Source organism: Mesoplodon bidens (assembly GCF_964165515.1).
Source record: "Mesoplodon bidens genome assembly, chromosome: 11".
Taxonomy (NCBI): domain Eukaryota; kingdom Metazoa; phylum Chordata; class Mammalia; order Artiodactyla; family Ziphiidae; genus Mesoplodon; species Mesoplodon bidens.
In genome coordinates, this window is record NC_138167.1 from 5,512,990 (window position 1) to 5,529,757 (window position 16,768).

General features: G+C 53.0%; 2 protein-coding genes across 2 annotated transcripts in view; one reads left to right on the top strand and one right to left on the bottom strand.

Moving 5' to 3' along the window:
* The first annotated feature begins 3,020 nt into the window (after positions 1-3,020).
* LTBR (lymphotoxin beta receptor) lies at positions 3,021-9,556 on the top strand. Its single transcript, XM_081249539.1, is given in 12 exon segments — positions 3,021-3,260; positions 3,399-3,495; positions 3,748-3,873; positions 3,957-4,109; positions 4,459-4,555; positions 4,690-4,781; positions 7,088-7,195; positions 7,508-7,533; positions 8,127-8,355; positions 8,653-8,870; positions 8,872-8,894; positions 8,896-9,556. Coding segments are annotated over 12 exon segments (1,299 nt in total). The 5' UTR covers positions 3,021-3,164; the 3' UTR covers positions 8,930-9,556.
* The window catches only part of VAMP1 (vesicle associated membrane protein 1), a 65,869-nt gene continuing 53,864 nt past the window's right edge, over positions 4,764-16,768 (bottom strand). Inside the window, exon 5 of the mRNA XM_081249545.1 lies at positions 4,764-4,833. Within this exon, the coding sequence (XP_081105671.1) occupies positions 4,826-4,833 (8 nt within the window). The 3' untranslated portion in view covers positions 4,764-4,825. The remainder of the gene's footprint in view (positions 4,834-16,768) is intronic.

Below are 16,768 nucleotides of genomic sequence, written 5' to 3' on the forward strand. Positions count from 1 at the left end.
GAGCCCACGAGCCACAACTACTGAGCCCGCGTACAACAACTACTGAGGCCCGAGCGCCTAGAGCCCATGCTCCGCAACAAAGAGAAGCCACTGCAATGAGAAGCCCGTGCACCTCAACGAAGAGCAGCCCCCGCTCGCCGCAACTAGAGAAAGCCTGCGCGCAACAACAAAGACCCAACACAGCCCCCAAATTAATTAATTAATTAATTAGTTGTTTTTTTAAAAGTCTACCAATAATAAATGCTGAAGAGGATGTGGCGAAAAGGGAACCCTCTTACACTGTTGGTGGGAATGTAAATTGGTGCAGCCACTATGGAAAACAGTGTGGAGTTTCCTTAAAAAAACTAAACCTAGGGACTTCCCTGGTGGCGCAGTGGTTGAGAGTCTGCCTGCCGATGCAGGGGACGCGGGTTCCTGCCCCGGTCCGGGAAGATCCCACATGCCGCGGAGCGGCTGGGCCCGTGAGCCGTGGCCGCTGAGCCTGCGCGTCCGGAGCCTGTGCTCCTCAACGGGACAGGCCACAGCAGTGAGAGGCCCACGTACCGGAAAAAAAAAACAAACTAACTAAACCTAGAGCTACCATATGATCTGGCAATCTCTCTCCTGAATATAGATCCAGAAAAGACGAAAACTCTAAATCGAAAAAATACGTGCAACTCTAATGCTCATAGCAGCACCATTTACAGCAGCCAAGACATAGAAACAACCCAACTGTCAGCAACAGACAATTGGTTTAAGAAGAATGTGATATATATATATACATAATGGAATATTACTCATAAAAAAGAATGAAATATTGCCACTTGCAGCAACATGGATGGACCAAAAGAATGTCATACTGAGTGAAGTAAGTCAGACAGAGGAAGACAAATATTATATGATATCACTTGTATGTGGAATCTAAAAAATAATACAGATGAATCTATATACGAAACAGAAACAGCCTCACAGACGTAGAAAACAAACTTATGGCCACTGAAGGGGAAAGAGATGGGGAAAGGATAAATTAGGAGTGAGATTAACAGATACACACTACTATATATAAAATAGATAGGCAACACGGATTTACTGTCTAACACAGGGAATTGTATTCAGTATCTTATAATAAACTAGAATGGAATAAAATCTGAAAATATGTATGCTTCAAGTTTCATATAACTGAATGTATGTTCAGTTATATATATAACTGAATAACCTTGCTGTACACCTGAAACCTATACAACGTTGTAAATCAACTAAATTTCAATTTTAAAAATTTCGTTAATAAATAGAAGAAGGGATCTAAGGTGCGCACACAGACCTTTCTGCATTTAAGAGCTCAGTGGTGTGTCCAGTCCCAGACCCCATTTCCTTGACCTGAGCAGCGCATGCCTTTCTGACACTTCCTCCCTTCCCAGGCAGCCTCGGATGTTCTCCGGCACAGTGTGGGTCCTAGGCCTGCACCAGGAGAGGAGAGAGATGTCTACAGCTCAGGCAGGCTGATTCACCCTTTTGTGATCCGCCCCCCACCAGGGGCACACCCCTGACCTGGACTTCCCACTCTTCCACCAGGAGCCTGCCCAGCCAGTCAGACCAACCAGGGTTAGGGTGTGTGAACAGAGCCCTCCAAGGAGGGGGCAGGGATGATGCCCAGGTGACCTCTCTCCAGACAGCCAGTCATGCTTAGGGAGGCACCCCTGAGTCACGAGGAGGGAGCCTGGTTGCTGGAATGAGCTGGGACCCAGACATCTGGAACCCCGGCCTCGAGGCTGGCTCTGCCACGGACTGGCTGTGTGATGTGGGCGAGGCATCATCGGTTTAGTCCATAAATATGTACCAGACACGCGGTTCGTGCCAGACCCTGCGTGAAGCTCCGGGAGCCCAGAGTTACAGATCCGGGTCAGGCCGTTGCCGAGCTCAAGGCCCAGCGGCCAGCGGATGATAAGCCTCGGGTCACAGGCAGTGGTCTGCGGGGGGGCTGGGCAGCCCGGGGTGGAGGTGTTTCCCAGAGCCCAGGTGACCCTCAAGGACAAGTGGGAGTGAGCCAGGAGCACAGAAACTTGGAGACCAGACACCCTGGCATGGTTGGGGGAGGGCGGGGATGCTGTTAATGGGTTGCAGGGACATGGTGGGAAGAAAAGGGACAAGAACCAGACCGAGTCCCCCTGGCATCCTGGTCTCCCCTACGTGGCACCCTGGCCTCCACGCCCTCGTCCTGCAGGTGAGGGGCCCGGTCTGGTTGGTTGTCAGCTCCCTCCAGCTCAAAGAGACTCAAAGGTTCCTGGGTGAGAGGCTGGGACTGAGGGTGGTGGCCACCCAGCCCCAGCCCAGCTGCCCTGCTCATGGGAACTTGGGCTATGCACCACCGCCTTCTCTGAGGACAGGGGAGCAGGGGCCGCTGCACCCTCTGGAGAATCTCGTAGGTGACCTGTGTCCACTGAGGTGGGTGTGGGCTGGGCTGACTCAGGGAATGGGGTGCTGGCTGGCTTGTGACTCCTTTGTAGTTTATCTTCAAAAGTCACACAACAGGGTGGGAAGCCGGGAGTCCAGACAGTCTGCCAACTCGGACTTTCTGGCTCCCAGATGCTGGTCTGGCTGGCCGAGGCTCTCCGGGGCTCTCTGTACCCTCCAAGTCTGACGGTCCAGGCTCATCCATTTTTCGGATCTGGTGTCCTGCTGGCTGGACCCAGCTGTGTCTGGAACTCCATCTGTTCCCAGCTGGGCTTCCGGGGGCCCAGCCGAGGAGTGTCCCCTGGCTCCGCTACCCCTTTCCCACCGGCGGGGCCTGTCCTGTCCCTGCATCCTCCTCTCCAGTCAGGCCTCCAGAGAAGGGAGGAGGCCCGGTTCCGGCCCGCTGCCCTCACATGCCTTCCCCGCCACCCCCTCCCGCCCTGCCTCGGGCAGCCCAGCCTGTTCCTCTTCCCGATTGCGACAGACAGCTGCCTTAGCTCCCAGCTCTCCCTGTCTCCGCCCCGCCGGCTGCTCCACTCCCACTTCCTGAGCCCGGCGCTGGAGCCCTGGAGGCCAGGCCAGGCCCGGCCGCTCTGGCCCCCGGGGGCAAGTCGGCCGAGTCCTGTCCCCGCCTCTGGGCTCGGGAGGCTGCTGCCGCCACTGCCCGGGACGTCCAGGCCTCCCACCTTCCTCCCAGGCCTCCACCCATCTGCTCGGCTGGCTGACTGGCCGCCATGCGCCTGCCGTGGGCCACCTCCCCCTGCGGCCTGGCCTGGGGGCCGCTCATATTGGGCCTCTGGGGTCTCCTGGCAGCATCCCAGCCCCAGCTGGTGAGGGAGGGGCCCGGGCCGGCGGGTGGGGGTGGGCTTCGCTAGGGAAGAGGGGTCTGGGCCGCCCTCCCTGGAGTCCCTGTGCCCCTCCCAGCTGACTGCTGAATAATTCCGCCTTCACTCCATCTCCCCTCGAAGGTGCCCCCATACCGCACGGAGAACCAAACCTGCCGGGACCGGGAAAGGGAGTACTACGAACCCAAGCATCACGTCTGCTGCTCCCGCTGCCCCCCAGGTGAGAGGCGGGGGCCAGGGGAAGTCTGGGACGGGGAGGTGGGTGACAGGGGGCTCCAGCCCACATCGCTGCCTCAGGCGGAAGGCGGACACCAGCTCCCAGGAGTACCCGCTGGCAGAAACAGACAGTGAGAAACACCGGCCGTCCCTCCCGTGTAGGCACCGGGACAGGCCCAGGGTCACACAGCAGGCAGCAGAGGGGATGGTGGAACCCTAGTCCCCTGACACTCCTACTGCCCCGCTCACATCCTAGGCACACACGTCTCGGCTGAATGTGGCCCCGACCAGGACACCACTTGTGCCACGTGCCCCGAAAATTCCTACAACGAGCACTGGAACCATCTCTCCATCTGCCAGCTGTGCCGCCCCTGTGACCAGAGTGAGTGGGGTGTTCTGGCGGGGCTGGGGGCTGGGATCTCCTGGAGCGCAGCCCCTCTGCTGAGCCCTCCGTCTCCCCACCAGTGCTGGGCTTCGTGGAGATCACGCCTTGCACTAGCAAACACAAAACCCAGTGCCGCTGCCAGCCAGGACTGTTCTGCGTCTTTTGGGGCTCTGAGTGTGTACACTGCGAGTCACTCTCCCACTGCCCACCTGGCACTGAAGCCGAGCTCAAAGGTCAGAGGTCACTGGGGGCAAAGGGGCGGGGGGAGGAGGCGGGTGATCTTGAAGGGGGCAGGGTGCATGGGGTGGTGTCCATGGTGAGGCCCCAGGCCTCTTCTCCCTCCCTGAGCAAGGCTCACGGAAGGGACCTGCAGAGAAATGAAACTGGGATGATGCAGGGTTCGGGGGTCCTCCCAGCACTGGGAGGAAGCTCAGGCAATTCGGAGATCAGGAAAGATGCTGCAAACTACAGATTGCAGTGGGTGGTCAGGGAAGGGGCCATCCAGTGGGCGTAAAGGAGGCTGCTCACAGCGGGGCTCCCTTTGCCCACTCACCCGGGCTGGCCGTGCTTTTCTCTTGCCAGATGAAGACAGGAAGGCTGACAGCAACTGTGTTCCCTGTAAGGCAGGGCACTTCCAGAACACCTCCTCCCCCAGCGCCCGCTGCCAGCCCCACACCAGGTGAGGGTGCCAGGTCCGTGTTCCTCCCACCCTCCCAGCCCCAGCTGCTGACAGCCCCGTCCACTGCTCAGCTCCACAGACCGCCTCCCACTTACCGCCAGGAGCCCACCTGAGCTGGGCTCTTTCCTCCACAGGTGTGAGGACCAGGGCCTCGTAGAGGCAGCGCCAGGCACCTCCCGGTCTGACACCAGCTGCAGAAATCCGCCAGAGCCCTCCGAGACGCCAGGTGAGGGGCCAGGGGCAGGGGGCATCTGAGAAGATGCCTTAATTCTAGCCATCTAAAAGGACAGGGAAATGATGAATCCTTTCCAGTCAGAATTGAGGCAAGAAGAAAAGCTCCTCAAAGGGAAATTGGAGTATCCCTGGGCCAGGTTAATTACACACAAACATACACACACACTTTTTAAGCTATATGTCCTACACATAACTGATAAGTTATATGTAATAGTACACCCACACGGAGATGTAATTGTAACGGACATCACCGTCATCGTTTTGGACATGCCACCGTCACATAATCCATTTACTAGACTGGATGTCTCTGTAGTAGGTTACACCTTCCGTTATTCAAGAGAAGATTCTACACTTGATGCTTTCTTGGTCTTTTCTGTGGAGTCATTGGTTTCCTCTCCTAACAGAGGATTACAGGATGTTTCTAATGACTGTAGTTGTTATTAATCAGGGGAAAGTTTATTTCCTTAACTTTAAAAAATTACCAAGTATTTATAATCATAACTTCCACTTATTGAGAGCCAGTGCGTCAGGCGCTCTGTGAACACTTGACTTTCAATAACGCATCTAACCCTCATAATGATCCTTTGAAATAGTCTTATTATTATCTCACTGACTAGATGAGGAAACCGAGTCCCAGAGAGGCTAGGTGACTTGCCCAAGATCATCCATGTGGTAACTGGTGTTATGAAGACCTATTCTAAGTCTCTCTTACTCCAAAGCCCATGCCATACATGCAGACTGCAGAAAATTAGACAATTCAGATAAACAAAACTAAACATCACCCACAGAACCATCACCTAGCATATCCACTCAACACTTTCTTTTTTTTTTAAATTAATTTATTTATTAATTTTTAAATTTTTGGCTGCGTTGGGTCTTCGTTGCTGTGCACGGGCTTCCTCTGGTTGCGGTGAGCGGGAGCTACTCTTCTTTGCGGTGCACAGGCTTCTCATTGCAGTGGCTTCTCTTGTTGGGGAGCACGGGCTCTAGGCGTGCAGGCTTCAGTAGTTGTGGCACGTGGGCTCAGCAGTTGTGGCTCACGGGCTCTAGAGCACAGGCTCAGTAGTTGTGGCGCACAGGCTTAGTTGCTCCGCGGCATGTGGGATCTTCCCGGGCCAGGGCTCGAACCCGTGTCCCTTGCATTGGCAGGCAGATTCTTAACGACTGCCCCACCAGGGAAGCCCCACACTCAACACTTTTGAATATATCTTCCCATACATTTTTCTGTGCAATAGACAAAAATAATTTTTTTCCTACAAGTGCAGTCATTTGAATGTCTGTAACTTAATTTTTCATTCAACTCTATCATAAATATTTTCCACATCCTCGTATTAATTTTTAACTGTGTATCAAAAACGATTGGCATTTTAGACCTGGAATTTTAGAGAGTATGTAAGCTAATCTCATTTTGTATATGAAAAATACACAACTGGGCAGGAGCCCAGGTGTCCAAGACTCTGGGTCTAATTTTCCCCCACACCTCCCATTCTGGGCTCCCTTAGGCCACGGAATTAGATGGACCACAAAGGGCACAAACTCCCAGTGTGCAAATGTCCAACTGCTCCCCATCCTCCTCAGGCACAGGTGACACAGGCGACGGGCATGGTAGACTCCATGCTGTTGACGGCAGCATGAGGCCCATAGGAAGGCAGCGGTTACCATGGCTACATGTGGGCACCTGAGAAACCCAGCCTCCGCTTCCCTCTCTCCCGGGACCTGCCCTGAGCTGCGAGTGGAGACCGGGCAGCCCTCCGCTGCCAGGCAGCCACAGGCAGAGTTCAGAAGCCAGGATCCCGACTCTGTCACCCCTGTAAACACCTCCACAGCTGCAGAAGCACAACCTCAGCTCCCGCAGCTGTGGGTCTCTGTAAGATGGTCAAGTCCGCAGAAACGTGACTTTACCCTGTGGCCTGAGTCTGCTTACAGACTCCCCACCCTCCCTTATTGCTTCCCACTCCCACTTTCAGCCCTTGCAGACCGACTGCCCAAGTGCCTGTCCTCACCCACAAGGCTGCCCCCGTGCCGGTGGCCACCCGCATCCACCCCGAACACCTCCATCCATGGCAGAGTTTCTGCTGGCTGTCAGGAGGTGCCCCCCTAGTCAGGCTTAGTGCCCCCTTCTCTGTAACCCGAGGGAAGTTTCTCCAACTGCTCCTTTAGGAACTGTAGTGGGACTGGAAGGGGAAAGCCGCTCTCCCTTTTCTGTCCCGGTGACCTGAGAACTGGAGAGCTCTTCCTTAACTGCCCACCCCCAGCCTCCTCGGGCCCTCATGCCCCGCCCTGTCTGCTGTCCTGCAGGAACGATGCTGATGCTGGCCATCTTGCTACCGCTGGTCTCCTTTCTGCTCCTCACCACCGTCCTCGCCTGCACCTGGAAGAGCCACCCCTCTCTCTGCAGAAAGCTGGGTAGGAAGGAGCAGCGTGCAGGCGGGGATGCAGGGCCTGGGGCTGTGCCTACCTAGATGGGGGAGGGGGGCTGGAGGGAATATTCAGCTCCCCCAGGGATGCCCCTCCTGCGCCTGCACACCCTCAAGACGCCCAACACCTGTCCCCCACATAGACATCACCTCCATCCAGCCCCCTATTCTGAGGCTGGAGATAAGGGTAATGATAACCTGATCCTTCTGGGGAGCCCGGGGTGGGCGGTGCCCTATCATGGCTTGTGTGGAGGAGGAAAGCCTGGGGGTCTGAGGCCTGCCGTTTCATTTTCTATTGCAGGATCCCTGCTCAAGAGGCATCCAGAGGTAATGGGGAAGGCTGAGGAGGCAGCAAGGAGGGGCAGGGGGACAGGTGAACCAGGTGGGGGGCAGGCAGGAAAAGAGTCTGCAGCTTCAACAGCCCTTCATTCATTCAACTAATAATTTATCAAGCACACGGTGTGCCAGGCACTGTTCAAGGCACAGTGGAAACAGCAGTGAGCAAAGCAAGGTGTCTGTCCTCCCAGAGTTACAAACCAGTGGAGCCAGAATAAAGTTAGACAGCTGTACCTCACGTAGTGATAACTGCTAAATAAAGCACGGTAGGGGGACAGTGACAGTGGCAACAGATGAGGGTATATTATCTTAGAGTGGACAGAGAGGGCCTCTGTGATCAGCTGATATTTGAGCAGAGAGCTGAAGAAAACAGGAAGCCAGCTGTCGGGATGTATCAGGGAAAGTGCTCCAGGAGCTCCAGGACGAGGAGGCATCAAGTGCAAAGGCCCTGAGGCAGGGAGCCTGATGAGGAGCGGAAGAGGGCACTGAGCTGCCTAAGCGTGGGGTGGGGAGGGGGGAGGAATTAAAGAAAGATGGGGTCTGAGGCCCATGTCATTGCTTGGTTCTCGGCCTCTGTCCTGCAGGGAGAGGAATCAAATACTGCTGAAGGAAGCTGGGAGCCCCCGAGGGTCAACCCACAGTACCCTGACCTGGTAGAGCCACTTCTGCCCACCTCTGGAGACTTGACCCCAGCTTCGGCCGGGGTCCCGGCGACCCCAGGTTTGGAGGAAGAGGCGCTACAACAGCAGAGTCCTCTGAGCCAGGCCAGGGAGCTGGAGGCTGAGCTCCCAGAGCAAGGCCAGGTGGCCCACGGTGAGCCTGGGGCAGGCACAGGAAGCAGGGTGGGTGGGGAGGGAGGGTGGGCAGGGAGAGAGAGTGTGAGAGGACGCTCCAGCAGCCAGAGCATCCCGACTACAGAGAAGGGAAGAGACGGAAAACCGAGAAACAGAGGAACGAACACAGAGCTCAAGAACGCCGATGGAGGGGGACAGGGCGGAAAGGGGAGATGGCGGACAGGGGCCCTGGGGAAGCTGGGGTCCGATGCTGGGGCCACACAGGCCTTCCCCTCAAACCTGCCCCTCACTCCTTACTCCGCCTTCCTTCCCACAGGCACCAATGGCATTCACGTCACCGGCGGGTCTGTGACTGTCACCGGCAACATCTACATCTACAACGGGCCAGTACTGGGGGCAGCACGGAGCCCCGGAGAAGCCCCCGCTCCCCCAGAGCCTCCGTACCCCATCCCTGAAGAGGGTACCCCTAGCCCTCCCGGGCTCTCCACACCCTACCAGGAGGATGGCAAAGCTTGGCACCTGGCTGAGACAGAGACACTGGGGTGCCACACCCTCTAACGGGGCCAAGGACCCAATTTGTCACCCACGCCTGATGTTGTCTGGAGAAGCCAGGAGAAGAGAGGCCTGAGAGCGCCTCCTCCTCGAGGCTGCCCTCCCCGCACAGGACTGACCAAGGGCCTGGGTAGGGCCCCGAGAGCTGGACCCCGAGGGGCCGGGCCTCAGACGCGTCTCTGAGAGCAGGCCCAGCACTGGCTGGGAATGGTGCCCCCGCAGGACTCTCACCACCACCTGAGCAGGCCCGGGACTCCACTGCAGACCCCCTGCCCACTGGGGCAGCACCAGCTCGGCCTCAGGCACGGACAGGACAGCTAACTGCTGCCCCCCTGGCATCTGTACCCCAAACATGGCACAGAAGGGAACCAGCCACGTGGTCACTCAAGGACATGGCCGGGACCTCTGGCGGATTCGTGGTGCTCATCATCCCCAAGCTTCAGAGGCCCTTCGAGGCCCCACACTTCACATGGACTGAGGGAGACCCTACATGAAGATGGAGTGACAAGGAGAACCACCCTCCCCTTCTAGACAGGAAAGGGAATCCTTATAACCAAGGGCTTGGGTGGGGTTTTAGGTATAAGGGAGAGTTTTGGAGGGGGAGGAAAACGGTGAGTGTATTTATGAATTGTAACCACATGCAAATAAAGAGGAGACTGAGACCTAGATCATTGATTTCTGTGGGATTTTTTTTTTTTTTTTGGCCGTGCCACACAGCATGTGGGATTCTAGTTCCCTGACCAGGGATCGAACCTGCGCATTTGCAAGTGCGGAGTCTTGGGCTTCCCTGGTAGCGCAGTGGTGAAGAATCCGCCTGCCAATGCAGGGGACACGGGTTCGAGCCCTGGCCCGGGAAGATCCCACATGTCGCAAAGCAACAAACCCCGTGCACCACAACTACTGAGCCTGTGCTCTAGAGCCCATGCGCCACAACTAGTGAGCCCACGTGCCACAACTACTGAAGCCTGCGCACCTACAGCCCGTGCTCCGTAACAAGAGAAGCCATGACAGTGAGAAGCCCGCGCACCGCAATGAAGAGTAGCCCCCGCTTGCCGCAACTAAAAGAAAGGCCGTGCGCAGCAACGAAGACCCAACACAGCCCTAAATAAATAAATAAATAAATAAATAAATAAATTTATAAAATAAAATTTAAAAAAGGAAAGTGCGGAGTCTTAACCCCTGGACTGCTAGGGAAGTCCCTTGGGATTTACAGAGGAACACTATTCCACCGGGGCCGTGTCAAAGGCACAGGTCAAAACTGTCAAATATAATCCCACAAGGTATTTGTGTAAGAGGCCGGGATATGGAATTCAGGTGATGACAGTATTGGCCAGCAGTCGCTGGCATCGTGGCAGGCAGTGTTCTCAATGCTGTGCATCATGACCTTATGCAACCTGCATACCCCCCTCCCAGGAGGTAGGCACGGTGACTCTTCCCATTTAACAAATGAGGAAACTGAGGCCCAGAGAGGGTAAGTCACTTGCCCAGTTCAGCTGCACATGGCTGTGTTGCGCCCTCCCCCCACCACACCCCAATTAGGCTGGTTCTAGAGGCCTGTTGGGTAAAAAGAGAATTTCTCTGAACGGGTAAAATGGGCTGGTTTTCTGAAGTCATCAGACCTCCTGCATGTCCCACTGGCATCAAGTCTCAGCCAACTCTCAAACCCCCAGGCTCAAGGCAAAGTGCAAAAGTATTCGGCAAGGTTGGATGAAAGGAAAGATACACACTTTAGACATAAATTGACATAAATTTAGAGGCCAAGTTCACATTCTGTTGGTGAAGAGATAGAGGCTGGCCTCCTTCAACCCAGAAGGAGTACTCGTGACTTTTACTTTATTTCTTCTTGTCTTGCAGGCGTACCTCGCTGTATTGTGTGGGGTTTTTTGTTTGTTTGTTTGTTTACGAATTGTGGCAACCCTGCATTAGTGATGATGGTTAGCAGTTTTCAGCAATAAAGTATTTTTAAATGAAGCCATGTACATTGGTTTTTAGACATAATGCTATTATTGCACACTTAATAGACTACATATATGTATAATTTTTAGATGCAGTGGGAAACTCAAAAATTCGTGTGATTCGCTTTATTGTAGTGGTCTGGGACGGAACTTGCAACATCTCCGAATATGCCTGTATTTTCTTTATTCCCCAAAAAGAACTTTAAATCTTTCAAGCTCTCTTATTGTTTGTAAATGTTTGGGCCCCCAGAATTTATCTACCATGCTGCTCGGTCTTAGGTTGAAGGATTGTGAGGGGAGCTGCTGCCAGCCGACTGCTCCTTCCATAAGAGGCCACCACCTGGGTCTAATGTTATGACTCTGTTGCTGGGACCCTTCAAGGTGGGGAGGGTTATTTAAGGTTGGATATGGATGGGGGGGGTATTTAAGGCTGACCTTGAAAGTGCTAAATCCAACTTCCTTTTCTGAGAAGTAAATAATGTGAGCTGTATTTTTAGAGAGTTAAATCCTCCTGCTCTTGCCATATCCTAGCACTAGACAACGTGATTCTTTAATCATTGTTCCAAGGTGTTTAGATTTAAAAAAAAATTATATTTTTTTGTTTCAACAAAATAAAAGGAGGGAAATTTTTTTAAGGAAATGATGCTAATGAAACTACCGGATAAAATGGTAGTTAATAATGGGGTAATTAGGTCTGAATCCAGCTAGTCTTTTCTTTTTTTTTGGATGGTTTATGAACTTTATTGTCTACCCTGTTTGGAATTGTATGGAATGTTCTAGAAGTTTCACAGAGTCTGGACCCCATCCCCCACTCCAAACCTTCTGGAATTTTCTATCTACCTCCATGTCCCGGGGCCCAAGGAATGTTCTTGGCTGTGATCTTCACTGAGAGAAAACAAACTTGAGAGGTCTGTGTCAAAGAGCCCATGAGAAAGGTCCAGATATCACAGACCACTAGTGTTTTTTGTTTTTTGTTTTTTTACCACTAGTGTTTTTACAAACAAACCCCCAAAGAACCCCAACCCCATTTGATGGAAACTTTGATAGAATCTTGCCCCAGAGACACTCTGTTATGCCACAACTCCCTGGTTGAGAATCACTAGCCTCTGTACATTTTACTAAGCTTCACTTCCTGTAGTTTGTGTTTTGAAAAGAGCAGGCTTTCCCTCTTGTTTTCCAAATATGAAACACAATAACATTAAATGTTCTTTTTTAAAGTACGTATGCCCTTCCCCGCAGACTAAGGCTCGCTGAGCCCAGCATGTCTGAACCAGAGTGGGCTTAAATCTTGACTACTGAATCATATGGTCACTGTAAAGCCATGACTAAGAGCTTGCCCCCAACCTCCAAGGCTAGAGAATACAGAATGGTTCCCAAGAGACCAAGTTGAACTAGCTATGGGTTTATCCCCAATTATACAAGGATTTCACACAAAAGACTGAGTGCAGAAATTGGTATTAATAGTAGCAAAGCACCTCTGGCTTTGTTTAGAACCTAGGCTTAGGCCCTCACCCTTACAGTAGATGTCCTGCAAAGGTTTTCTATCCCCCCACCCCGCCCCGGCTTTACACTCAACAGTGCATACACACTAGAGTACCTACCATCTCACAGCTAATTCACGCCCCACATGCAGTGAGAGATTCAGGGTTAAGAGAGCTGATTATCACACCTCTAGCCAAGTGATGACCCACTGCTTAGCACCAATTAGGCATAGAGGTTAAAAAAAAAAAAATCCTCAACCAGCTCTGAACAAGGAAGTGAGTTTCCACCATGTGTCCTTCAGCAGTCCTGTCTACTCAAACTCCCCCAGTTCCCACAGTCTCAAGTCACCATGTTTCAAGGATTTGGCTTGTAGGGTCTGCCCACATTCAGGCAACTCAAACTCCCGGTTTGTTGTTCTATTTCTGGGAAGGGATGAGCTGCACAGTTAGTGATGGGTCCGGCTGGTCAAGGGATGACCAGGTGCCAGGCACACTGTCCTGAGGATAAACCTGACTGTACTGGCATCATATTTTAATCACTGAGCCCATTAGAACATGGATAATAAGTGTGACAGACCTCAAGAGAGCAAACGACTTGTTCCTCTGCCATCATGCCCACAGAGGAACTTCTCCAAGGTCATACACTAGATAAGCATGGGCACAGGAAGCCTTATTCCTTATGCTCATGACCCTGTTTTCTTTCCCGCTCCCACACGCCACCAACAGAAGGGGGAGTGGGGTCTGGGGCTGACCACCGAAGAATGGCCAGCTTCCCACAGATCACATCCTTACCCTACAATAGTTCTCATCCACGGCTTGCGGCACTCACAGAAAGACGAGTTTCATACAACTCCAGAATTTTTCTTTTGGCAGCCACAACTGGTCACATTGCACGTTTCAGGGTTACAGAGGACCCCACGCTACACACGTAGGGCAGCTCAGGGCTTTACAAGAAAGCCAGAGCAAGTGTTCCAGAAATTGACAACATCTGGAAGCAGGCACCCCAGAGCCTCCAGGAAACCCCTCACTCTCGGGCTTTGGGGATGCTTCATTGGGGACCTCTTTCTTAGGCATGGAAAAGCCTCCTTTCCTGGACCAGAGGGGTAAGGATGTGCAGGTCAATGGCTAAGCTGGCCGGCTGGGGAACAGGAAGGGGAGAGCAGTTCCTTCGGACCCCAGCAGAGGTAGCCAATGGAAGACAACGGGTTCAAGATGACAGGCAAGGCCATTTTCTTGCGGGTAGGGGATGCTGGCTGGGGGCTGCTCGCGTTCCCTCTGCTCTGCGATTAAGAAAAAAAGTCCACGATGATGAAGACTGTGATCAGAGCAAAGACGAAAGCGTGTCTCGGGTCTCATCCCAGCAGAAGTCCTTCTTGGCCCCACCTGCTCGCTGTCGCTGTCACAACTGGTAGAAGGCATTGAAGTCAGACACGGTTTGGTTGGTTCCCGGCTAGGCCTGACCACAGCCTCAGCCCAAGAGGTGGGCGGTAGGGCTGGGGGCGAGTCGGGTGGGCGCCTCAGAGGGCCGGACACTGGGCCGCGCACGTCCTGGTCACTGAGCAGGCCACGGTCATGCTTGCGACGCAGGGTGGCCAGAAAGCCAACACTGAGTCCAGCCAATGTCAACATGGGTGCAGGAGGCCAGTGTGAGGCTAAGGCTGCAGTCCACAAGGGAGATGGACGAAATCGAGTGCAAGGCCGTGCAACGGGAGATGTGGTGGTATGTGGTCTTGGGGTAATTAAGAATTTCTCTTTTCAAAAGATGGAGTGGTTCACGTTGACAGCTGAGTGGACTCTGTCTACTACCCACCCAATAGACTTCTGCACCTTTCCTAGGAACAGAACACTATTTCTGTACTAGGACAAAGGTTCCTTGGTATCAGGAGGGGAGGCCCTTCCCCCAATTTCAAGGGCCAGTAAACCCATTACCCTTTGCTAGGAATTAGTTTGGGATAAGCATGGTATCCATTCTGGCCAATGACATGGACAGGGAAGTCTTCCTTCTCAGGACAAAAAGCATCATCAGGAGAAAGTTTTTGGCTTTCCTTGTCCCTTCTTTCCTGTCTGGGGGGCGGGGGAGGATGCTTGTGTCCCTTGGGACATTAGAGGAATTAGGCACCTGTAAGTCTAGGCTAAAATCTGGTGGGTGGAGGGGAAAGTCGTTCCAGATAGAGTCAGAAAGTCAGGCCAGGGCTTCCCTGGTGGCGCAGTGGGTAAGAATATTCCTGCCAAGGCAGGGGACACGGGTTCAAGCCCTGGTCCAGGAAGATCCCACATGCCATGGAGCAACTAAGCCCGTGCGCCACAACTACTGAGCCTGCACTCTAGAGCCCGCGAGCCACAACGACTGAGCCCACGCGCCTAGAGCCTGTGCTCCGCAACAAGAGAAGCCACCGCAAAGAGAAGCCTGCGCACCGCAACGAAGAGTAGCCCCTGCTCGCCACAACTAGAGAAAGCCTGCGCACAGCAACGAAGATCCAAAGCAGCCCAAAATTAATTAATTAATTAATTAACTAATTAAAAAAGAAGTAAAGTTGTTTTGATGTAAGAATGAAGTACGTTGTGTCAGGATGTCAATCTCTCATCTATTGTCTTTTTTTTTTTTTTTTTGCGGTACGCGGGCCTCTCACCGCTGTGGCCTCTCCCGTTGCGGAGCACAGGCTCCAGACGCGCAGGCTCAGCGGCCATGGCTCACGGGCCCAGCCGCTCCGCGGCATGTGGGATCTTCCCGGACCGGGGCACAAACCTGTGTCCCCTGCATTGGTAGGCGGACTCTCAACCACTGCGCCACCAGGGAAGCCCTCATCTATTGTCGTTGATAACCACTCAGCTCAGTTGCTGAGGGGCCCCACTGGGGGCTTATGAGTAAGAACACGTGGAGAAACAACTATGGCAAGAGGACATCTAGACTGTAAATACTGAGAGATTGTGAGGAATATTCAGAGTTCGGTCTGGGAGAAAGCTACCCTTTGCTAATCCAGCTCTGTGACAATTTTGAGACTCTTGCACATGCCGTGGCCAGGCTGCTCTTGGTGGGCTGTGGGATTAAACCACAGCAGTCTCAGGAAGAGAGGAGACATCTCTTCCTGCATTGATGAGGCACTCCTCGTAGGCGGTGTCGCAAGCAGAGCCACGGTCCCTGGAGTGAGTGATAACCCTCGGCCCCTGGAGTGATAACCCTCCTAGCAGCCCAACCTGCCCCCCACACACCGGTGCCTTTGTTCCCTAGCAACATGCTTTAGCAATAGGGACTTTTGTTTTTTGCGCTGGCAGCTGCAAGTCAGCTCTTGGTTGGTCAAGTGTCTCCCCGGAGTACCAACCTATATAAAAATAAACCTTGAAACAAAATTTGGACTTTATTCCTTTCATCTCCCCCTGCCCTGGAAAAAACAGTGTAAGCCATCTATCATCTGTTTGGAGTATGTACGTTTATTGGCTTATTAAGAGACCTTATACTGTACGCTATTGCCTTGTGAAATTGTTATGATTCCTGCAGTGAACCTGTGTTAAACTGTTGGCAAAGACAATCTCTGTCTTCGAGCATATTTTGCCATCCCCCAGACAAAACAAATCACTCCCATTATTCGTAAAGGGGAGGGTGACACAGGTACAGAACTAGTGGGCTGTTCCCACCGCTAGGCAACATAGCAGCATTCACTGTTACCTATCAGGCCCTTAGGAATTCTGGCATAAAACTTTAAAGGTATAGTTACAGTTTCTTGCTTAGGGGTAATCCCCATTTCCAGCACCCACCTTTGCATCCCTGGCCCTGGGACCACTGGAGCAGACAGGATAAAAGCAAATAGTGGTGATATGGAGAAGAGCTGTATAGTGTCACCAGCATTCTCCCCCACCCCCTTTCCCAGATCCCCCAGGAAATTGGAGGAAGCTATCCCCCTTAGCCCCCCCTCATGTTGAGTGTGAACGCACACTCAGGGAGGCATGTAAGCCAGCCCCTCATGCCGTTATCTCCCGCGTTCTAGATAGCAAATGTTTCATCTACCTGTTCCAATTTGCTATTAGACCGTTACTCTGAGGATGAAACGCAACATGGTTTGTCCATTTGATGTGATATCTCTTTACCCACCGTTGGACCTGATGCGCTATAAAGTACATCCCTTGGTCTGAAGAAGTGGAGCTCAGCAGCCCAGATGAGTAATTTATCTTCTGTACCAATTCTTTCATAGTATTTTGGACGTTTATGTCTACCACTGAGTGTGCAAAGCCTAGTCCAGAGTGTCTATTCTTTTTAAGGCCTGTTTATAGCCCCCCAGGTCTACCTGCATTAGTCCAATGCAATCCACTTGCCAGCTCTGCGTGGGGCCTTCCCTGGGGAATCCTCCCCAGAGCCGTCTCTGGGTTCTGCAGTCCGTCTCTCTTGTTGACAGAGAGGACAGTTCCTGTTGGCATTCTGTGCCTCAGAATGTGAGGAGGACTCTGTCTA